The 25741-nt window shown below is 31.5% G+C and overlaps 1 protein-coding gene across 1 annotated transcript; it reads left to right on the top strand.

Annotated features, from left to right (window-relative positions):
- Positions 1-9: 9 nt before the first annotated feature.
- Positions 10-25741, top strand: LOC143059459 (cytohesin-interacting protein-like). The gene is made up of 7 exons (XM_076232960.1): positions 10-181; positions 20421-20573; positions 20869-20971; positions 22034-22127; positions 23093-23159; positions 23673-23739; positions 24325-25741. Exons 1-7 carry the CDS (start codon positions 122-124, stop codon positions 24792-24794), a joined length of 1014 nt encoding a protein of 337 aa, XP_076089075.1. The 5' UTR covers positions 10-121; the 3' UTR covers positions 24795-25741.

The following is a 25741-nucleotide window of genomic DNA, read 5'->3' as shown; positions in this document are numbered from 1 at the left end:
AATAGTCTTTTTATTTCAGGGTGCTTAAGCGGCAAGTTCAGGTTGCCACTCGCACTGGCGGAGATTAGCACCAGTTTAAACATAAATCCTGCCTAAACCACGGGATGACAGTTTCGTAGAAATGACATGGGTGAATACCATGGAGATGGTGTCCCATTTAAGTTGGAAACAAGATAAAAAGGTTTGATCATATTAAATTTAAGTCATCATGGTCATTAGATATCTGGCTATCAGAAACTAAAGGGACATAACTAAAATTCAATAACCGAATAAGAGTTTAAAGTTACAGAAACCATGTGATGTTGTACTTGCATTGGACTAAATAACAATGAAAGTATGTATTTATCAAATATAATGCTATTATTTTCAAAAGAATATGTAATGGAGTTTAACGGAAACAATAATGTTAATAAAGGGGGCGGATCAAAAGGTTTTTAAAGTGTTTTAAAATCCAGGACAACTGAACTCAACTCCATAGGCAGATCCAGGCCCGGCCCCCCTTTCGTGGGAAAAGTTTGGTTGATTATATAGGGAATCATTGGAAGCATGACTGGAGCAGGCCCCCCTTAGGTCAGTCAGTGCCCCCCCCCCCCCCACCCCCCCCACCCCCCCCCCCCCTTAGGAAATGTTCTGGATCCGCCACTGCACTCAATCATTGCTTAATCGCCCCAGACCAACTCTTACATGTAATACTCCCTACCAACTTTCATTACTTTTTACTAATTTGCTTCACTCATGTTTTTCTTCTGTTCTGTTTAAGTCGGAGTCTGCAATAGACCACATACTTTCAAGTTTTTGCATTTCCATCAAAAACTGGTTTTGGTGAAAATCATTATTGCGTTTAGGGGCATTACCACTTTTGTCCCTGGTTGAACGAGTGGTTGAAAAAATTGGATGCTATATTGCATTAATGTTTTGGCAAATTAAATTCTTATAATATGCACTGCTGTCATTGGGGTATTTGATCCAGTACTTATGGAACAAATATTATTTCTAGGTCATCCACTCAGGTACTTGTTTCTATCCATGGGAAGGTGGACTATCCATATAAATAGAAGCTTCTATTTACATGGATAGTCGACCTTCCCATGCATAGAAACAAGTGTCTGTGGTCCTCCAGTTGCATAAATTTAATGAAGATCGCAATGATGCATAATGCACTTTTCTAGCGCAGGCATACAGGGGATCCCTCTCTAGCAAATGAAGACAAAAAGGTGCCCATAATGGAACTTTTCTGGTGTAAAACTTAACTTGAAAGTGGTCTCCTGCATGTTATTGAGTCATGTGCATCTTAAACAAAAAAACAACACTACTTTGGCCAATAACAATGATTAAAAAAGTTAAAGTCTGGGCACCTTGATAGTATTTACATAAAAATCAGTAAGTATATATTTACTAGGGATGATAACTCGCTCATAAGGCCTATTACTTAAGTACAATGTACAATTTTAGGTAAAACTCAGATACTCGTTTGCCTTTTATATTACTTAATTCAATCATTGTCACATTGCATCCTATTGTAGTATTTTAATCAGCATGACTTGATGACTTTATGAGATGACAATACAAATACTAAAAATCTAGACTTAAAATAAGGCGTACAGCTTTCAATTTGATTGCTGGCATGATGTAAAAAACGGTAAATCAAAGATATCAACATTATTTATAACTAATATAGGACAATGCTGTTGATTAAAAATTACTCCATTCCAGGCCCTTTTTTACTTTCTAAATAATTAATATTACCAATAATTGATAAGTTCTAGGTCAACAGGTTCAAACAGAAAGATTTCGAAAGCAGAGAAAACTGTGCATCTTATAATCAGCATGACTTTATCAGATGACAATACCAATAATTAAAATCCAGGCTAAAATAAGTCTTACATATAGTTGTATACTTTAATTCAGATAACATGTTAAGGACCCGCAATATTACAGAGATCACTGGCAACCACATAATGGTTAAATTTTTTATATGCCCATCAAAATTTTGAAGCGACGTATTATGGTATTCAAATGTCTGTCTTCCGTCCATCCGACCATCTGTCCAGTATCCACATGTTGCACCGTAACTAGGGAATCGTGCACTTATTTAAATTTCATGAAACTTAATACAGTTGTTTCTTATGATGGTCAAATGGTCAAACGATCTCTATACCTTTTGGTGAAAATAAGATTTATAAACTTTTTGAGTTAGTAACTAAAACATGGGTGTGTTTTTTTCACATGTCGGCCATGTCTCAAAAACAATTTATGATTATTTCTTTGAACTTAATACACATTTTAGTTATATTATTCTAAAGATCTGTATACTTTTTGGTGATGATTAAAAATTTTGTTTTGTAGTTTTTTGTAAAAAAAAAAAGGGGGGGGGGATATGGGGACGGGTTCACAGAACAGAACAGATCAGAACATATTTTATTTCCAATTGAGGGCCCACAAGGGGCATACAGAGCATACATTAATAAGGCAAAAGAATATTGATTTGCATAGATACATCTATATTTGTATAATATTATTGAAACATAGTTTATGATAATATTGGCATTGAAATGAACAAAAAATAATTGAAAAAAAATGATTTATATAACCACAATTTTAATAACAAAATGAAGTGTTTTTTGTACAAAAAAATGCATTTTACAACTTTTACTGTAGTCGAACTCTACAATGTCAGACATTTCAAAATTAATTTTCATATGACTGTTGACATCATGGTTGATCGTTATACGGCAAAGAATTAGTACTTTGTGCACAGCCTCCATTCAAACGGATAACCTCATCTAAACGTCTTCTGATTCCTGCCATAAATCGACTAATTTGTTGCTAAGGTAGCAGCAACCATTTCTGATGAAGGGCATTGTTTATTTCATGATGTGTTTGAACTGGGGTGTCCTTTCGCGCACTTTCCACCCAATAGTGTCCCATATATGCTCGATATGGTTCAAATCCGGGCTACAATCGGGCAAAGAAAGATGAACCGAATTCTATTGGAACAATGGATCTTCCTCCACGATGGTAATTTCCAACTTAGGCGAGCTCTGCACTACATTGGATACGGAAAACTGTGTGTCTGTTCGTAAGCAATTGTCTCCGAAATGTTCTTTAATATCGCAAGATAACCAGTAGGGATGAGTCGATCTCGACCAGTTCTTGTTAAAAGGCTCCTGTATGCCCACCACTCTCTTTTTAGGATTGTCTTGTATGCAATGAGTTTCCTTCTGAGCAACCTTCATTATGCAAATGGTATAGGGGGTCTTCATTATCTCGGAAGGTCTTTAACATCGTTTATTGCCTGATTTTTATTCTCAAAACAACGACTTATAGTGGAATGGTGATGACCAACAATACGTGCAGTTGTTAGGCCAACTAAAATTAATTAGTAGATTTTCATCCAAATTTTTGAAAAAAATGGGGCGGGTGGGAGGATTTTATATTTTAATTTTTATTTCTTATGAAACCCTCTTGTGACTTGTTCTTCATATATGCAAGTGTAATCAAGCTTTAATATATCATAGATGTATAAGGAATCGTATATAATTTTTCAAAGGTAAATAAATACCTCTGATTGGCAACCACTGTTCCACATGTAATTGCTGCTTTAGAAACCTATTTTTAGTAGACAGCAAAAACATAGAGAAATGCTCTCTTCAGTTCGACTACCTTCACCAAATTTATTTGTCTTTCTAAGCTATGTTTTTTTTTGTCTCCATAAAATGAAACAAATATGCATTGGTATGCAATAAAAGAATTATGAGTACAGAATTAAAAACCAATTCTTCAGAGAACAATTGAAGGTCTTTCCACCTCGATAATAAGATTTAAATTTAAAAAACGATGTTGAAAATGTCACTCCGTGTTGATGTTATGTTGTAAATCAAACTGATATAAAAAAAAAATGAGATTAATAGGTAAATGCAGAAGAATTGTTTTATTACGAACAGAAAATAATTTTTAGCAAAGGTCAAAATCTAGAACGTCAAATTGACCTTTGACCTTGACCTCAATTTCAAGTTCATAGGTCAGTGATCTCAAATCAAAAGACCCCAGGTCAATCATGTGTATGGTTGTGGAGAAATACTGATTTCAAATGCATAAGGGGAGAAAACTCCTCTAAGGGTTAATCAAAACACTTCGACGGAAATAGTTTGAAGTTGTGCCTTTTTGTAAACAGTAAGTTGGTAAACAAATCATATCATTAACTGTAACAGTTTCTTTTGAATAACGATAACAAGCAAAATTCAAAATTTATAACATGACCTTGACCTTCGACCTTGATCTCAATTTCAAGGTCATAGGTCAGTGAACTCAAAACGGAAGACAGGAGGTCAATCACTTGTATGGTTGTGGAGAAATACTGATTTGAAATACATAAGGGGAGAAAACTCCTAAAAGGGTTAACCAAAACACTTTGACTGAAATAGATTGAAGTTGCGCTTTATTGTAAACAGTTATTTGGCAAACTCATCATATCATTTACTGTCACAGTTTCTGTGGAATAACGATAACAAGCAAAATTCAAAATTTAGAACATGACCTTGACCTCAATTTCCTTCAAATGGACCAAGGACTTCATATCAAAATACTGTAGGCCTCTCCAACTTATAACGTATGAAATTATCCAACAAATCGCCTATCTAAAATTTTCAAGGGAAATAACTCCCATAAGCTGTCTTCCGATCACTCAAGTCAAAATAAACCAAATCATTCTCAAGAGTAGAACAATTTGGTGAAAACAGTTTGCTAAAATCTTTTACGGTTTTAGAGATATAGCGATAACAAGAAAAAGGGGATGCGGGGAGATAACTCCTATAAGAATAAGTGTTTGGTCACACAGGGTGAGTTTTAAAACCCCCATTACTGTACAACATCATTGGCCAAAAAATCCATTCGATATGTTGTAAGACAAAAAAGCATCTCAGACGGCAGAAGAGAAAAAAAAAAAAAATAATCAGAAGAAAAACAAATTTAAAGGTCTTTCCACGAAAAGTGGAAAGACCTAATAATATGAAAACTCAAACAGTTTTGAAAATAATAGGGTTGGTGTTTTTAAGATTCTTCTTGTAGATGCAAATATGATTAAGATGTAAAACACGAACTTAACAAAACAGAAGAAAATGTTTTATGACTCTATTGAGGATACTGGGACAGAAGGTGTTTTCTGTTTGTCAACAAAAAAACAATAGCCATGGGTAAACCTAAATGTATGTTTGCCGACTTTTTGAACTCATTATACTGTCATAAATCTAACAAGTTCGTGCTTGTGTCAATATTTTTAATCCAGTTATGTTTTTGTAACAATGTGTTCCAAGTTCTTTCTCATTGGATATAATTCACAGTCCAAAATTTCTGCCACAAAGTCATTTTATCAATAAAAAATCAACGGTTTTCTAACCACAGAAGTTTGTCATGCCGCGATTTGCGTTCTTGGACACAGCGTATTACTAGTAAACCGATTATTTTATACCCTTCTCGTAATCAATCTCTATTCTCGGTAGATGATTTTGTCATCATAGAGCTGCAGAATCATTTTAAATTACTCGAAGAAATACGAAAACCGAAGTTTGAAACAGGAAGTTCTGAAGGAATCGAAATTTGTGATGGTTACCGGAAACGGAAATGAATAAAATCTGGAAATCGTAATTTTTTAAAAATAAAAAAAATTGGGGCGGGACGATTTCAGAGGGGCGGGCGGGGATGAAAATCTATCAATTAATTTTAATTGGCCTTACCGCGACATACCTGCTTCTCTCATGCTGATAATCTGCCATCTTGCTGCAGTTAAGAGTTGTCATGGACCCATTACAAGGTGTCAATCACATAACTTTAAAAACTTGGTTATTTAAAGTGTTGAGAACAATGAGGATAAAAACATCTGTTTTGCTGTTTACGGGTACAGTAGCTGCATGTGCAGATAAAAACTTATCGAGTAGATATTATTTGATTAAACTCAGGTGATACTTAAATTAATGTTTAACTAGTTCTATTTTACCAAATTATATCATGTATATCAGGGCTATTCCAGAAAAAAAATGTATGGGGGGGTTGGAAGGCACTTTTTGTCAGCACCCGCCACCCAGACAATTGTAATTGAGACTTGTAGTGCATTATAGTGTGAAAAGTTGCTCTGATACCCATCATCCATGTATTATTAATACAATGTGCCTTCCAACCCCCCCCCCCCCCATACATTTTTTTCTGGAATAGCCCTCACAAAAAAATAAAGAGTGTTTTTTTAATTTCAATTTCAATTTGGTGTTGCAATACTTTTTTCCATGTGTATATATAGAAAGTCCCCAATTGCTAACAAAATTAAGTTCAAGTTCTGGATTTATGATTAATTTTTACTTTAAACATTTAAAAGTGGTTGATGATTTGTAATTTAATCCAGGTTTTTAAAATCATCTGATTATTGACTTTTAAGAATGACTGATCTTGTATATCTCTTATAATCTGATAATAATGAGTTTAGTTTTAAACTTACATTCTTGAGAAAGTGCTATATTAAATTTCTCTATTTCAATGTATTTAGGAAATGTACAAAGTAACTGTCTAGTTGGTAAATAAACTCATCATAGATACCAGGGTTGGAAGTTTGTATTTGCGCCAGATGCATGTTTCGTCTATAAAAGACTAATTAGTGTCATTCGATTGAAAAAAGGTTAAAAAAGCCAAATAAAGTACGAGGTTGACATTTGATTCTGTTTAAAAATTAACTTCTCTATTTTTACTCAAGATTTGTTTTGCTACATGCATTCTGATGGGACTGTATACTGTGAAAGTACTTTTATCCGTGGGGAACCAATTTTCATGGTTTTCGTGGATGACTTTATCCAATTTCCTTCAATCTATTCAATTTGTAATCTTCGTTTCTATTATCATGATTATCTTCAATTTTTTCCTTCTTTTTTTAAGAAAACTAAAATCCACGAAGTTAAAAACCGACGAACATGTAAATGTTGTTTAAACCCCGAAAATTGATACCCATGAATTAAAGTACTTTCACAGTAGAAGAAATTTTATTTAATTATAGTTAAGACCCAATCTAAGACCTTTTCAGTAAATTTGTCATGTGATAGATTTTCTAATTTTCTTATTTTTCTATATTCATCATTGTACATGTTGTATATGGCTGAACATATTAGTTTCAAAATATTCAGTAACAAACATGACAAATTTGAGACAGAATATTTTTGATAGTCATGATAGTCAGCATAAAACATTTCCACTCAAAGCAGCAGTTCCAGGCAGAGAAACCTTTACATTTTTAGACCAACTCTGCCATTTTTAGTGCTGTAAACAATAAAACTCAATGTACTCTAAAACATATTTCATTAACCATGCATGTTAACAGCAAATGTAGCCTAAGAATGTAACATAAGATGCATATAAAATTTATTAAAAAATTATTAACAAATTGTGCTCATTTAATTTATTTAAACAACATGAACATATGGTGAAAACAAGATGTTTGTTATATTTTGTAAATTAAGATTGATCTGAACAAGATAACCCCATGCATGATGACCTTTTAAACATGACTAACCAATATATAGTTATATACTTGTATATAAATGATAATTTTTTGATATAGAGCTTTACCTGTGTATTTATGATGTAAGGGTATATCATAGTATTTAATATATATAAATGGATTAAATGTTTATTTTGAATAACAAATTATATAGATCAAAGAAAGTCATGTATATTTGCATAAAATTGTAAACATATCTCTTGGTTAACAGCCAATTTAGATTAATTTTCAAGGGTTACAAAAAATTTTACTAATTTTATTTAAATAATATATATTTGTGCCAAAATATTATATATTTGAACTTTTATAGTCATAATAAAAAAATATTGTGCTGAATAGATTGTAAAGAAAATTAATAGAAATAATTTCCTGAAAAAAAGTGGAAAAGTTTCAAGACCTCAATGCAGATAAAATGTTAAATGTGTCAATTCAGTTTCCAGTATGTCAGCAGAAATATCAAATGTGGTGCTTATATTATATATATTTAATATATCCAATAGCAAATCATGAAATTAATGCATATGGCCATAAATTTAAAAAAAAAGAGAAAAACAACCTAAAATTTTAAGATTACAGAAACAAAGTACCCAATTCAGACAAACATGTACGTGATGAACATGTAGTTAGATTACTAAGTAATCATGTATTATGTATCAAATACTCTATTATTGGCATCATACATGTACACATGATACATTTGACACATGAAGTACAATTTTATGTGAATGGCATACTTGACAAAAGTAGATTTAGCTATTTAGTGTTGGTTTATATATCATTTGACAGTCATCTCAAATGATGAAACAATATTACTTTTATTAACATAAGGACTCCTTGATCATGTTTAATTTTTAGGTTTAATAGGAAGTGACCTTGCAGTATTGCAGTTATACAAATTTATCAATTATTGTACTGATGTACTCAGAACTTTCAACTAATCAAAATACTGGATCATAAATGTTGTTCTCCAAGCACTAAGTAAAGTTTTATGACAGAGATCCATGGCTTGAGTTTTTTTTTATACATATTCATATTGATAGCAGGGTTTGTAAACTGCTAAAACATTAAAAGGTAAATTTAAGGTTATTTTGTCCTCATCCTGCATCTCTTTGTTATACAAGCAAAAGATAATTGATCTATTGTTAAGATTAAATGTACAGGAAAATCGTATCATTATAATCAGAATTTCCTGTCTTTTTGTACAATGTTGTAACTGTGCAATTATTGAAAAATTAAAGGAAAAACACAATGATGTAAGGAAGTGTCTTTCCCCGTCAGTCGAGTAACTTATTGTTACATTCGTGACTGTATAATTAATTTTGATAGATAATGATCGAATGCATCTAGGTAAGTGAATTTATACACTGCTCTGTATGTAGCTAAAAAAAAACACCAAAAAACATAGTGCATGGACTGTGACTGACTGACTTAATATTCAAGTCATATGTTATTTGTTTTAACAAACCCATTTTTTATACGACCGCAAAAATTTTAATTTTTTGGTCGTATATATATTGCTATCACGTTGGCGTCGTCGTCGTCGTCGTCCGAATACTTTTAGTTTTCGCACTCTAACTTTAGTAAAAGTGAATAGAAATCAATGAAATTTTAACACAAGGTTTATGACCACAAAAGGAAGGTTGGGATTGATTTTGGGAGTTTTGGTCCCAACATTTTCATTCATGTCCAGTGAAGGATGTTTATTCAATATTGTCGACATCGCGATATCTACAATGTTAACACGATATAGTGTCAACATTGTTTACATTGTTTGAACCCTTATATAATGTATACATCATTGACATCGCGATGTATACAATGTTAAAACGATGTTGTGTTAACATCGTTTACATTGTTTGAACCCTTATATATTGTTTACATCGTTGACATCGTTAACATTGCGATGTATATAATGTAAACACAATGTCGTGTCAACAACGTTGACATTGTTTGAACTCTTATATATTGTTTACATCGTTGACATCGTTAACATCGCGATGTTTACAATGTTAACACGATGTCGTGTCAACATCGTTTACATTGTTTGATCCCTTATATATTGTTTACATCGTTGACATCGTTAACATTGCGATGTATACAATGTAAACACGATGTCGTGTCAACATTGTTGACATTGTTTGAACTTTTATATATTGTTTACATCGTTGACATCGTTAACATCGTGATGTTTACAAGGTTAAAACGATGCCGTGTGAACATCGTTGACATTGTTTAAACTCTTATATATTGTTTATATCGTTGACATCGTTAACATCGCGATGTACACAATATTAAACCGATATCTAGTCAACTTTGTTAACATTGTTTGAACTCTTATATATTGTTTACATCGTTGACATCGTTAACATAGCGATGTATACATATAAGAAGATGCGGTAAAAGTTCAAATGAGACAACTTTTTATTTAAGTTACATCTTTTATAAGTATACCCCTATAGGTTTGACATTAATACGGAGTTTTGGTTTTTATCGAGTAGCAAGCTATGAAAGGCTAAAAAAAAACACTAGTGTAAAACTATTTGAACAGAAAAAATAAAGGTCTAATGTAAAAAAAAAACATGAAACCAGAAACACGTATGAACAATTCAACAAACGACAACTACTGAACGACAGATTCCTGACTAAGGACAGGTGCAAACAAAATTAATGCAGTTAGTTTAACGTTTATATACGTACCATAGACTCAATATAAAATATAAACACGATTTTGACACAATATTGTAAGCATTGTTATGTGAACAATTTAAACAGAAAGGTATTTATAAAAAAAGAAGTGGTATGATTGCAAATAAGTAAAATTTCCAGTACATACATACTAACTGGCACATCTATAGATAACCGTATGGCCTTTAACATAGAGCAAAGTTTATCATTCATGTCCAGTGAAGGATGTTTATTCAATATTGTCGACATCGCGATATCTACAATGTTAACACGATATAGTGTCAACATTGTGTACATTGTTTGAACCCTTATAAAATGTATACATCGTTGACATTGCGATGTATACAATGTTAAAACGATGTTGTGTTAACATCGTTTACATTGTTTGAACCCTTATATATTGTTTACATCGTTGACATCGTTAACATTGCGATGTATACAATGTAAACACGATGTCGTGTCAACATTGTTGACATTGTTTGAACTTTTATATATTGTTTACATCGTTGACATCGTTAACATCGTGATGTTTACAAGGTTAAAACGATGTCGTGTGAAAATCATTGACATTGTTTAAACTCTTATATATTGTTTACATCGTTGACATCGTTAACATCGCGATGTAAACAATATTAAACCGATATCTAGTCAACTTTTTTAACATTGTTTGAACTCTTATATATTGTTTACATCGTTGACATCGTTAACATAGCGATGTATACATATAAGAAGATGCGGTATAAGTTCAAATGAGACAACTTTTTATTTAAGTTACATCTTTTATAAGTATACCCCTATAGGTTTGACATTAATACGGAGTTTTGGTTTTTATCGAGTAGCAAGCTATGAAAGGCACAAAAAAACACTAGTGTAAAACTATTTGAACAGGAAAAATAAAGGTCTAATGTAAAAAATACATGAAACCAGAAACACGTATGAACAATTCAACAAACGACAACTACTGAACGACAGATTCCTGACTAAGGACAGGTGCAAACAAATGCAGTTAGTTTAACGTTTATATACGTACCATAGACTCAATATAAAATATAAACACGATTTTGACACAATATTGTTAGCATTCAAATTTGTTATGTGAACAATTTAAACAGAAAGGTATTTATAAAAAAAGAAGTGGTATGATTGCAAATAAGTAAAATTTCCAGTACATACATACTAACTGGCACATCTATAGATAACCGTATGGCCTTTAACATTGAACAAAGTTTATATGGCATAGTTAACAATAAAAGACGCCGACATGAAAAACGGAAAACAATTTTAACTTTATAACTAACTGCTTAACCATGTTAACTTATTTAAAAAAAAAACGAAAAAAAATGTATATACAACAACAACAAGATGTTGACACTATATTGTTAACATTACGATGTATACGATGTGAACGATGTAAACAGAAAGGTGTAGACACTATATATACAATATAAACACGATGTTGACACACTATTGTCAACATCGCGATATATGCGATGTGAACGATGTAAACAGAAAGGTGTAGACTTTATATATATAAATACAGTCAATATAAACACGATGTTGACACGATATTGTCAACATCGCGATGTATACGATGTGAACGATGTAAACAGAACGGTATAGACTCTATATATACAATATAAACACGATGTTGACACAATATTGTCAACATCGCGATGTATACGATGTGAACGATGTAAACAGAAAGGTATAGACTTTATATATGTAAGCCTCAAATCTATGTCCTTTCCGCAAATCTATGTCCTTTTTAATATTGCGTCATAGACGTTCCAAATCTATGTCCTGTATTGTCTTGCATCTATGTCCTTTACTCAAATCTGTGGCCATTTTTGGCTCAAATCTATGTCCTTTCATTGACGTAAAACATATAACAAAACGTCATCAAGTAAACAATGAAAAGTTAACAATTACAGGTGTAAGTACGGCCTTTAACACGGAGCATTAACTCACACCGAACAAACATTAAACAAGTGCAGTGGCGGATCGAGCCATTTTAAAAAGGGGGGAATCCCAACCCAGAGTAAAAGGGGGGGGGGGGGTTCCAACTATATGCTCCCATTCAAATGCATTGACCGGCCAAAAAAAGGGGGTTCCAACCCCCGGAACCCCACCCCTGGATCCGTCACTGAAGTGGTTTACATGACAAAAGCAAGGTTAACATTTTATCTATTTATACACATGGTTTAATTTGTTTTTTAAACTGGAGGAAAATCTGTTATGAATAGTGGACTGATGGAATATTTTCAAAAACGTCAACTACAGATTTATCCTCTTGAAATGTTTTCTGACAATTATCGGATATCTTTACTTACTACTACTATTGGGGAATATTTATAATTCAAATCCAGCCATGAACTAAGGGACTGCAGTGTTTACATTTGGTTTCTGGAGAGAAGGAATGTGCCAAAACATAAAGAATGAATCTTCTCGGGGAAATATTTTCGTTATTAAAGACATTATTACAAGTTTTACATTTGAACTAAATAGATATCAGCTAAGACCAAACAATTGATATATGTTTTATTGTGATTCACAAATATTTCAAATATAAAGAACGTTTTACTTTTGTCAATTTAGAATGATTTTTTGATACTAGTATTCAAGGAAAAACATAGATAAAGTGGTATAAATGTCAATGAAACAGCGATATGAACAAATTCATAAGACAAAACGAAGTACGTCGAAGTTGCAAACAAAAAATTCATTCTTTGCAGTCTTTTTTAGTAAAATAAATATCATCTTAAAGACGTCATATAATAATAACCCACGCATGCAAAGATTTTTTAAACCACACACATCGAAAAATGACTTAATAAAACAAAAAGAATATAAGACCGTAGTTGATACAATATTATAAATACCAGCTAAATAATTTAGCCGGATTTTTTTAAACGCATACTATACTTCAGCTCTTGCACATACATGGAGAACACACACCAACTTAATATTGAATTATGGGAAATTACTTAATGAAATAAAAAAACCTATAAGGCGGAACTTATAAGACGGGCATAAATTTTGCGCATGGCGAAACAAATTGGAAAATACATTACACAGATTTGAGACCTTATCTTTTAAACGGACACAGATTTGCGAATGACGTCACGATTGAAAATCGGACACAGATTTGAGGCCGAATCTTTTTTACGGACATAAATTAGCGATTGACGTCACGATGGGGCATAGATTTGAGAAACGGACACAGATTTGAGGTCGTACACAGATCTGAGGTTTACATATATATAAATACAATATAAACACGATGTTTACACGATATTGTCAACATCGCGATGTATACGATGTGAACGATGTAAACAGAAAGGTATAGACTCTATATATACACGATGTTGACACAATATTGTCAACATCGCGATGTATACGATGTGAACGATGTAAACAGAAAGGTATAGACTTTATATATATATAATATAAACACAATGTTGATACAATATTGTCAACATCGCGATGTATACGATGTGAACGATGTAAACAGAAAGGTATAGACTCTATATATACAATATAAATACGATGTTGACACAATATTGTCAACATCGCGATGTATACGATGTGAACGATGTAAACAGAAAGGTATAGACTTTATATATATAAATACAATATAAACACGATGTTGACACGATATTGTCAGCATCGCGATGTATACGATGTGAACGATGTAAACAGAAAGGTATAGACTCTATATATACACAATGTTGACACAATATTGTCAACATCGCGATGTATACGATGTGAACGATGTAAACAGAAAGGTATAGACTTTATATATATATATATATACAATATAAACACGATGTTGACACGATATTGTCAACATCGCGATGTATACGATGTGAACGATGTAAACAGAAAGCTATAGACTCTATATATATACAATATAAACACGATGTCGACACGATATTGTCAACATCCCGATGTATACGATGTGAACGATGTAAACAGAAAGGTATAGAACATATTGATAGGATACAATGTAAACACAATAACGACACTATAAAGTTGACATTGCGATGTTGACAATATCGACAAAACATCGTGCACTGGACATAGTTCAAGTTTATATGGCATAGTTAACAATAAAAGACGCCGACATGAAAAATGGAAAACAATTTTAACTATATAACTAACTGCTTAACCATGTTAACTTATTAAAAAAAAAAGAACGAAAAAAAATGTATATACAACAACAACAAGATGTTGACACTATATTGTTAACATTACGATGTATACGATGTGAACGATGTAAACAGAAAGGTGTAGACACTATATATACAATATAAACACGATGTTGACACAATATTGTCAACATCGCGATGTAGACGATGTGAACGATGTAAACAGAAAGGTATAGACTTTATATCTATAAATACAATATAAACACGATGTTGACACGATATTGTCAACATCGCGATGTATACGATGTGAACGATGTAAACAGAAAGGTATAGACTCTATATATACAATATAAACACGATGTTGACACAATATTGTCAACATCGCGATGTATACGATGTGAATGATGTAAACAGAAAGGTATAGACTTTATATATATAAATACAATATAAACACGATGTTGACACGATATTGTCAACATCGCGATGTATACGATGTGAACGATGTAAACAGAAAGGTATAGACTCTATATATACAATATAAACACGATGTTGACACAATATTGTCAACATCGCGATGTATACGATGTGAACGTTATAAACAGAAAGGTATAGACTTTATATATATAAATACAATATAAACACGATGTTGACACATTATTGTCAACATCGCGATGCATACGATGTGAACGATGTAAACAGAAAGCTATAGACTCTATATATATACAATATAAACACGATGTCGACACGATATTGTCAACATCCCGATGTATACGATGTGAACGATGTAAGCAGAAAGGTATAGAACATATTGATAGGATACAATGTAAACACAATAACGACACTATAAAGTTGACATTGCAATGTTGACAATATCGACAAAACATCGTGCACTGGACATAGTTCATTCATGTCCAGTGAAGGATGTTTATTCAATATTGTCGACATCGCGATATCTACAATGTTAACACGATATAGTGTCAACATTGTTTACATTGTTTGAACCCTTATATAATGTATACATCGTTGACATCGCGATGTATACAATGTTAAAACGATGTTGTGTTAACATCGTTTACATTGTTTGAACCCTTATATATTGTTTACATCGTTGACATCGTTAACATTGCGATGTTTACAATGTTAACACGATGTCGTGTCAACATCGTTTACATTGTTTGATCCCTTATATATTGTTTACATCGTTGACATCGTTAACATTGCGATGTATACAATGTAAACACGATGTCGTGTCAACATTGTTGACATTGTTTGAACTTTTATATATTGTTTACATCGTTGACATCGTTAACATCGTGATGTTTACAAGGTTAAAACGATGCCGTGTGAACATCATTGACATTGTTTAAACTCTTATATATTGTTTATATCGTTGACATCGTTAACATCGCAATGTACACAATATTAAACCGATATCTAGTCAACTTTGTTAACATTGTTTGAACTCTTATATATTGTTTACATCGTTGACATCGTTAACATAGCGATGTATACATATAAGAAGATGCGGTAAAAGTTCAAATGAGACAACTTTTTATTTAAGTTACATCTTTTATAAGTATACCCCTATAGGTTTGACATTAATACGGAGTTTTGGTTTTTATCGAGTAGCAAGCTATGAAAGGCTCAAAAAAACACTAGTGTAAAACTATTTGAACAGAAAAAATAAAGGTCTAATGTAAAAAAAAACATGAAACCAGAAACACGTATGAACAATTCAACGAACGACAACTACTGAACGACAGATTCCTGACTAAGGACAGGTGCAAACAAAATTAATGCAGTTAGTTTAACGTTTATATACGTACCATAGACTCAATATAAAATATAAACACGATTTTGACACAATATTGTTAGCATTGTTATGTGAACAATTTAAACAGAAAGGTATTTATAAAAAAAGAAGTGGTATGATTGCAAATAAGTAAAATTTCCAGTAAATGCATACTAACTGGCACATCTATAGATAACCGTATGGCCTTTAACATAGAGCAAAGTTTATATGGCATAGTTAACAATAAAAGACGCCGACATGAAAAATGGAAAACAATTTTAACTATATAACTAACTGCTTAACCATGTTAACTTAATAAAAAAAAAGAACGAAAAAAAATGTATATACAACAACAACGAGATGTTGACACTATATTGTTAACATTACGATGTATACGATGTGAACGATGTAAACAGAAAGGTGTAGACACTATATATACAATATAAACACGATGTTGACACAATATTGTCAACATCGCGATGTAGACGATGTGAACGATGTAAACAGAAAGGTATAGACTTTATATCTATAAATACAATATAAACACGATGTTGACACGATATTGTCAACATCGCGATGTATACGATGTGAACGATGTAAACAGAAAGGTATAGACTCTATATATACAATATAAACACGATGTTGACACAATATTGTCAACATCGCGATGTATACGATGTGAACGGTGTAATCAGAAAGGTATAGACTTTATATATATAAATACAATATAAACACGATGTTGACACGATATTATCAACATCGCGATGTATACGATGTGAACGATGTAAACAGAAAGGTATAGACTCTATATATACAATATAAACACGATGTTGACACAATATTGTCAACATCGCGATGTATACGATGTGAACGTTGTAAACAGAAAGGTATAGACTTTATATATATAAATACAATATAAACACGATGTTGACACATTATTGTCAACATCGCGATGCATACGATGTGAACGATGTAAACAAAAAGCTATAGACTCTATATATATACAATATAAACACGATGTCGACACGATATTGTCAACATCCCGATGTATACGATGTGAACGATGTAAGCAGAAAGGTATAGAACATATTGATAGGATACAATGTAAACACAATAACGACACTATAAAGTTGACATTGCGATGTTGACAATATCGACAAAACATCGTGCACTGGACATAGTTCAACATTTTAGGAATTAGGGGGCCAAAAAGGGCCCAAATAAGCATTTTCTTGGTTTTCGCACTATAACTTTAGTTTAAGTGAATAGAAGTCTATGAAATTTTGACACAAGGTTTATGACCACAAAAGGACGGTTGGGATTGATTTTGGGAGTTTTGGTTCCAACAGTTTAGGAATTAAGGGCCAAAAAAGGGCCCAAATAAGCATTATTCTTGGTTTTCGCACAATAACTTTAGTATAAGTAAATAAAAATCAATGAAATTTAAACACAAGGTTTATGACCACAAAAGGAAGGTTGGGATTGATTTTTGGAGTTGAGGTCACAACAGTTTATGAATTAGGGGCCAAAAAGGGGCCCAAATAAGCATTATTTTTGGTTTTTGCACCATAACTTGAGTATAAGTAAATAGAAATCTATGATATTTAAACACAAGGTTTATGACCATAAAAGGAAGGTTGGGTTTGATTTTGGGAGTTTTGATCCCAACAGTTTAGGAATAAGGGGCCCAAAGGGTCCAAAATTGAACTTTGTGTGATTTCATCAAAAATTGAATAATTGGGGTTCTTTGATATGCCGAATCTAACTATGTATGTAGATTCTTAATTTTTGGTCCCGTTTTCAAATTGGTCTACATTAAGGTCCAAAGGGTCCAAAATTAAACTTAGTTTGATTTTAACAAAAATTGAATCCTTGGGGTTCTTTGATATGCTGAATTTAAAAATGTACTTAGATTTTTAATTATTGGCCTAGTTTTCAAGTTGGTCCAAATGGGGGTCCAAAATTAAACTTTGTTTGATTTCATCAAAAATTGAATAAATGGGTTCTTTATATGCCAAATCTAACTACAGGTGTATGTAGATTCTTAATTTTTGGTCCAGTTTTCAAATTGGTCTACGATTAAGGTCCAAAGGGTCCAAAATTAAACTAAGTTTGATTTTAACAAAAATTAAATTCTTGGGCTTATTTGATATGCTTTATCTAAATATGTACTTTGATTTTTGATTATGGGCCCAGTTTTCAAGTTGGTCCAAATCAGGATTCCATATCAAGTATTGCGCAATAGCAAGAAATTTTCAATTGCACAGTATTGCACAATAGCAAGAAATATCTAATTGCACAATTTTGTGCAATAGCAATTAATTTTCAATTGGAGTTATCTTTCTTTGTATAGAATAGTAGTTGATTATATATGTTGGAAAGACCTGACTATGATGTCATTTTCTATTTTTATTTGCCAATAACTTTATGTAAATAACTTCATTGGAAATTTGCCAATATAAAATGTTGCTGATGAAGCTTTTTTTCCTTATCTTATCTAAAATGTTTTTAGATAATGTATGTTGGACATTTGCCAGACATGACTATTTACATTTTGGATATTGAACCATAATAGTTTAATATTAAATTTAAAAACTTTCATTTCTTAAACCAAATTCATAATGTGACATAAACCTATGTTGTGTCAACTATTTAATCACAATCCACATTTATAGCTGTATCAAACTTAAAAGTTGTGTCCATACTTGTTCTCATTTCAGATTTCATAAATAAAAAGAAAATTTCTTCAAACATTTTTTTGACAGGATTAATATTCAACAGCATAGTGAATTGCTCAAAGGCAAACAAAAATTTAAGTTCATAAGACCACATTCATTCTGTGTCAGAAACCTATGCTGTGTCAACTATTTAATTTTAGATTTAAATAAGTTTGAAGAAAATCTTTAATTGATTTGTAAAATCTTGACATTTGTTTTGTGTAAAAAACCCATATAATGTCAAAAATTTGATCACAATCCAAATTCAGAGCTGTATCACGCTTAAATGTGTTGTCCATACCTGCCCCAACTGTTCAGGGATCGACCTCTGCGGTTGTATAAAGCTGCGCCCTGCGGAGCACCTGGTTTCAGTTTCTGAAAAGTTAGGAACATTACTGATTATAAGAGATCAAATATTGCACAAATCCTTTGGCATAAATTGTTGATTCAATAAAATAATATAGGAAAAGTGTCACAAGTTAATGAATAGACAATGATAGATGAGAGAAAGTGAATTATAATTTGAAATTCGTTTGCTTTGCAATTTAAAATATACTTTCAATCAAAATGGGGTACATATGCTGGACATCACAATGAAATTGGCAATACAAGATATGTTTGTTGTCACATTGTACTCCAGTTCTAGATTTGATAAACCCAATAAGAATTGGCCAGTTTTCATTGAATTCTATCTATATTTCTTATAACACTATTGATTGGTAACATCAGCATGCTTACTAGTACTCAAAATATTTTGTCAATAGCAGAAAATATTGTTTATTCTTAGCATTGTATACTTTGAAAATTGTAAATGATATGTACATCAGGGCTACTATAGATTTTACTTTTATGATTGATTAGCTTCGGTATATATATATATCGATCATTATATCATCATGATCATTTATATGAGAGTTGTAAAGAGGGGAGATGTGTACTGACGAAAAGGAAATAGAATGGCTATTTTACAATGAATGAAAAAAATAGAAATAGCGTCATGATCATTGGTTTTTCAACGATTCATCTAAAACAAAGTGAATAATAAGTTTAACAAGCATGAAATCCTGTGAATTAGAAATTGAATTTACCATGAGCTCTAACATGCCTATAGCATTAAGTATTTCTTTTAATAGCTCCAAACAATACATACAATTATTATTTTCATCTAAAAATGTTTCAGTTAATTATTATGCCTCTGCTGTTGGCGAAGAGGCAAAGAATGTCAACCTTGACTTTCTGCCTATCCTTCCTTCTGTCCTAATTTCCATTTGCTTGAAGCTTCAACAGGGGCATTCCTGTCCTCTTACACATTCTTTTATTTTTATCAATAGTACCCAGCAATCAATCATATCACAGACTTGTAGATTTTTTTCTTTAATGAATGATATATATGACTGGCATCTGAATTAAAAGCCATCATGGTTATATATATATAGGTTCAAAGATATAAAAAAAAAAATCATGGTTATATAGGGCAAAGCTAAATTTTCTGTTAAGCAAATGCTCTCAAAGATTTTATGTATAGTATTTTAATTTTATTTCAGAAAATCCCAATGATTCCGTCAAGTAGCTCTATCGGTGCTGATCTTCATTGTTTAGAGCCTGAACGATCCATAAAGAGCCATCCCAATGACAACACTAAAAGGCGCACTCTATTCCTGAAGAAAATAAATAACTCATGGGGCTTTACTCTGCAGGTAAGATTTGAGTAAAAAAAAAAGGGGGGGGGGGTGATACCAATGGGCAATTTAAAAAATTACATCTTTTAAAAAAGAAGATGTGGCATGATTGCCAATGAGACAACTCTTCACAAGACACCAAATGACACAGAAATTAAGAACTAAAGGTCACAGTACATCAACATCTAGTAGTAGAAAAAAACACCATGCCCCCCCCCCCAAAAAAAAAAGAAAAGACAAAACAAAACAAATCAGCATTCCTCAAAACTTACACAACAAATGGTTCATTATTTGATGTTATTTCTTATTTTAGACTTATGGCATTAAACACAAGAAAACGAACGAGATTGAAATAATGACTTATGTTGACTACATTGAGATTACTGGTCCAGCATACATGGCTGGAATGAGGAAAGGTAGGGTTACATTATAAATAGAGAAAATCACTAGAAGTTTTATTTTATGTATAAATCTCTTCTAAAAAAAATCTAAATTCAAAAATTAGTGCAAGGTTATTCATGCCAATTATACAACATTGCAAGTTCTGCAATAATAACAACTTACATTCTAATATCAACACCATGGATACATGGATACAAATATCTGTATGAAGCTTTTCTTGAAATTGCAAAAAATAATCGTGCATTTTAGTTGAAGTCTTCAATAATACAATAATTTCTGAATTTACTTTAACACAAAGGTGAAATATGACTAAGATGTGTAGCGCATAGATATGAGCAAACATATGTAGGCATGCTCTTTATTCAAATAAAAAAAAATAAGTATTATGTACAGTAAACACTTGTTTGATTTTATTAGACATATACATACTTCCTGTTTTCCAATATTTCGAATTACAAGTTGGTGTACACTAAGTTTAACAACTTATGCATTCTTTATTTTCATTGTATCAAGTTTCATTAAGATTATTTATCAAGTGAAACAAGTAATAAGTGTGTATAATGAAAATTAAATCTCACAGGGCTAGTAGCAAAAAGTTATAGATTTGACAGTTTTCATTATTATCTTTGATTTATTAATAATGCTAATGCAATTATTTTGTAACAGTCGTTCTTATTGGATAACTATCTATAGCTATAAACAAAAGTTAAAGGAAGCCAACATTTTGAATTACAGAATGTATTGACATGTAATTTCTACAATAATAAGCCAAAACACTAGCATGTTGCACCTAGAAACCTTCCTGTTATAAATTTTATTACATTCTGAAGCGGCCAAGAAGCCTGAAAACGCCCTGGGTTTACGCTTGACGCCGTAAGCATATCTATGGGTTCACCTACTTTAGTAGCAAAGCAGGATACCATTTTTTTTTCGAGGAATTTTATGAAATGAAATCTGAATCTCCACTGTAATAGTCTTGTTTACTGTTGTTCTAAGGGGTATATGTGTTCATCAGAACCCTCGGGCTCTATTACATTTGATTAATTTACAATATGTATACTATACTATTTTAACAGGTGATGTAATACTCTCAGTAAATGGTGAATCGGTGGACAGAAATTCTCATAAAGAATTAGTAAGAGTGATAAGAGGTTGTGGTGACTCAATGAGGTACTTGCTTTCTTTCTTTCTTTTTTTCATACCTTCTTTCAATTTCTTATTTTCATACCTTTTATCATCCCATTCACCTTTCTCATATTGTAATCCTAAGGGCTTTTCCAGAATTTATTGTATAGTGGGGGCAGGAAGGCACTTTTATTGAAATTTGATGGGTGGTGGTTATTTAAGAAAGGTTGTTGAACATTTAAATGAAATATCCAATTTAAAATGTATGCATGGTGGGGTCAAATAAAAAGTGCCTTCCTCCCCCTCCATACATTTATTTTTGGAACAGCCCTTATCATCATTTCACAAAAATGTGAAATAAATATTTAAGATTGCTTGTTATTTCAATCAAAATTTCTTCTAAAATGTTGAACTACTAAGTTTGAATCCAGTAATAATGTAAGGTTAAAGTTAAAAGGTCAAAGTCACAACATGATTTTTAATGTTCTAGTTTGTAGACGTCACATGTTAAGGGCTCCAATCTTGCATCTAGTAATTGGGGAAATGAATTCTATATTTTTCAAGGTCAAGATCAAAGGTGAAGGTCAACCATTACAAGCAGTAAAAGAATAGTTACCCTATCATTACTTGTCAAGAAAATTACATAACTTGTACACATATCAATGATGTTATTGTTACAGAATGTTTTGCTTAAATTCAATTTAAAATTTGAGTTATCTCCCTTTGTCTATGATTTTAGTTGAATCACCAATGCTTTATACAATGTAATGTTTAATTTGAAATCCCACTGATAAATTAAAGTTATCTTTACCCTTCAGTGCTTACAAGCACTTTGATCAAAGGTATAAACCTCAAGATTTGGATACAAGTCTGAACAGTTTGTTGTCAGAATAATGGTAAAGGGCACAGATCTATATTCACAAGACAAACCACACAATGAAACAAAGAATAGTTTTGTAGAGATACACGTTTTTTATTATATTTGAAAATATTTTATTTTTGAATTTTAGAATGGTTGTAATGTTTGAAGATTGTTGTAAAAAGGTAGAACTTCATGACAGAATATTTAGATTAAAGGTCAGTTTATTTTATTAATTGCAATTTAAACCATCGATCAATTACTGTTGTCATGGTTGTTCTGCTATTAAACAAACAGCAGTAGGAAGTCAAACCAAAGATCGATCTGCTTGAAGTCAAAATATTACATATCATTGATACCATGAATTAACTTTTATACACCAGATGCATGTTTTGTCTAAGAAAGATTTATTCAGTGATGTTCAAATAAAAAAGTTAAATAGGCCAAAAGTTGAAGAGCATTAGGACTAACATTTTGAAAACTCAACCCGTCTCATGACTGACATATTTGGAGGTAAATTTATTTGAAGGGTATTTTGTGAGCATTAAAAAAAAACATTATTTTTATTTCACTGAATAAAAAGTTTAGCAGTCTGTTGTCAATCAATTAAAGGTTACCTAAGCAAAGATAATTGACACCCTACCCAGAAATATAGTTTTAACATAGATATAATACTGAGATTACCGAAATATTTTGAATCTTTTTTTAAATGATTTTTTTGGTGTATTTAGGAAATTCTAGCTCACAAGAAATTGGCATTAAAAGAACTTGAACAACAAGAAAAAGAAATTATAGATGGTAATGTATATTACAGAAACTTATTATGTTGATATATTTTTATTTTTTATATATTTTCTAACTAATTTGATTTGTTCTAAAAGAGTCACATGTTTAACTGTATTTACAAACATAGACTGAATCAACCAATCAAATAAATTTCGGCACTATTTAGGCTTATTAACCTTAACAATATAGCATAACCGACTGTGCAAGGGCCGTATAGCCAGTCAAGGTTGATAAAAACTTCCATCGTCAAATATAACATTATAGTCTTAGTATAAGGATGTATTGGCCTCAGACTTCATCCTCAGCCGATATTCATTTTTAAAAATGATATATTCTATAATTGACCTCATGCAAGATTTTGATTATGATAAATTCACATTAGGTAAAAGTGTTGAAATTGACATGTATTTTTCACAAATTATATGCATAACTTATGTTTCTCTTTTGAATTATGTGAAACATTATCACTAAAAGCTTGATACTACTAATCACTTAAATATTCAGAATAGAATACATGTGATTATATGATTTGTTCAGTTTTTGTACATTTCACAACCTAGCAACTTCCATTTGTAGTATAAACTTATTTTGTTGCAGATTATTGTCAGTCAAAGGGTATCACAAGATTTCAAAGAATTAGACAGAGCATGATCAGCACAGTTTCAACCAATAGCTGGGATCGTTACAGCCTTATCCAATCACCACAACTGTTAGAAACATTCCCAGTACCACATGTACCTTCAACATCGAAGAGTTTATTTGAGGGAGACTACTCTTCCTCTATAGGTGAGGATTTGGATGACAGTTATATTTCTTATGTTGATTCAGATGCAGACAGTGGGATGTGTATTTGTTGCCCAAACACAGATGAACATATTGCTTTGAAAAACCTAAAGGACACAGATAGCAAATCTAATAAGAGTTTGAAAATGAATAACACTGGTAAATCAAAAAAGTTGAATTCTGGGGAAAATGAAGAAGTTGTGTATTTACGTAGTAATAGCATTCCATTTGTGTATTCTGATTATGTATATATAAACAAAGAAGACGAGTCTACTGAATTATGATTTATTTATATGATTTGTTTCCTAAGACCGAATGTAAAACAATTAAGTTTTGAGAATATGTTTGTGCACATTTTTGATGAATTAGTTTTTAACTTGCGGACTACACTAAAGTGAAGTTTTAAGGTCAATATCATTTTTGGACAGTTTGATATTCTTTCCAAGAATTGCACTTTGATATCTTTTTCATTAGTTTTCATAATTTTCGATAAAACTAAGAAATTTAAACCTTGAAGAAGCCAAATTAGAAATTTTGTTATATTTAATTTTTGATAGTCTCCTGAACTATTGCATTTTCCATGAACCAATAAAATCTGAAAATAAGGAATAATTACAGTAATTCAATAGAACAAATTTTTTATATAATGTTTAACTAAGTCAATGGAATATCAGGTGCCAATTAGTATTAACCGATTGGGTAAATTTTTGACATTTAATTCAGTTCTGAAAGACTGAACTAGAAAATTCAAAATTGTAGATTTCTTTTATATATAGACATTATTATTTTATTTAATTTTTAACAAAGAAAAAGAAAAATATATATTTAAGAAAGGTTAAGGACCATTTTATGTTCAGGATTAAGATAGCAAAGAAATCATGTACAATTTATTCGAGTTCAGATTTTATATGCAGGAAACTTAAATTAACCATGAATTCAGAAAATATATAAGGGTAAATTTTGAAGTAAGATTGACATTTTAATGGCTTAATTAAATGCTCTACAGTTGATTAATGTATATAAATACTATCTAAACGTTGTACTAAAGGAGAAATTTGATGCAACTAGATAAAGGAGAAATTTGACGTGACCTGAGGATAATTTTTTGTGACATATTGAGCAACATAATGCTTCTTAGGCATATATTTGATATACTTAAGAAGAAACTTGGTGTGACTTGAGTAAAAATTTGATGTGACTTAGGAGAAATTTAATGCTACTTAAGGTGAAA

Source organism: Mytilus galloprovincialis, chromosome 14 (genome assembly GCF_965363235.1).
Source record: "Mytilus galloprovincialis chromosome 14, xbMytGall1.hap1.1, whole genome shotgun sequence".
Classification (NCBI taxonomy): Eukaryota; Metazoa; Mollusca; class Bivalvia; order Mytilida; family Mytilidae; genus Mytilus; species Mytilus galloprovincialis.
The sequence above is the reverse complement of the archived record's forward strand: the minus strand, read 5'-3'. Positions and strand labels throughout refer to the sequence as shown.

Coding starts and splice junctions, on each gene's coding strand:
- LOC143059459 (XM_076232960.1), top strand. CDS start 122: ATGACATGGGTGAATACCATGGAGATGGTGTCCCATTTAAGTTGGAAA. Junction 182..20,420: donor GTTGGAAACAAGATAAAAAG/GTTTGATCATAT, acceptor ATTTTATTTCAG/AAAATCCCAATGATTCCGTC. Junction 22,128..23,092: donor GGTTGTGGTGACTCAATGAG/GTACTTGCTTTC, acceptor TTTGAATTTTAG/AATGGTTGTAATGTTTGAAG.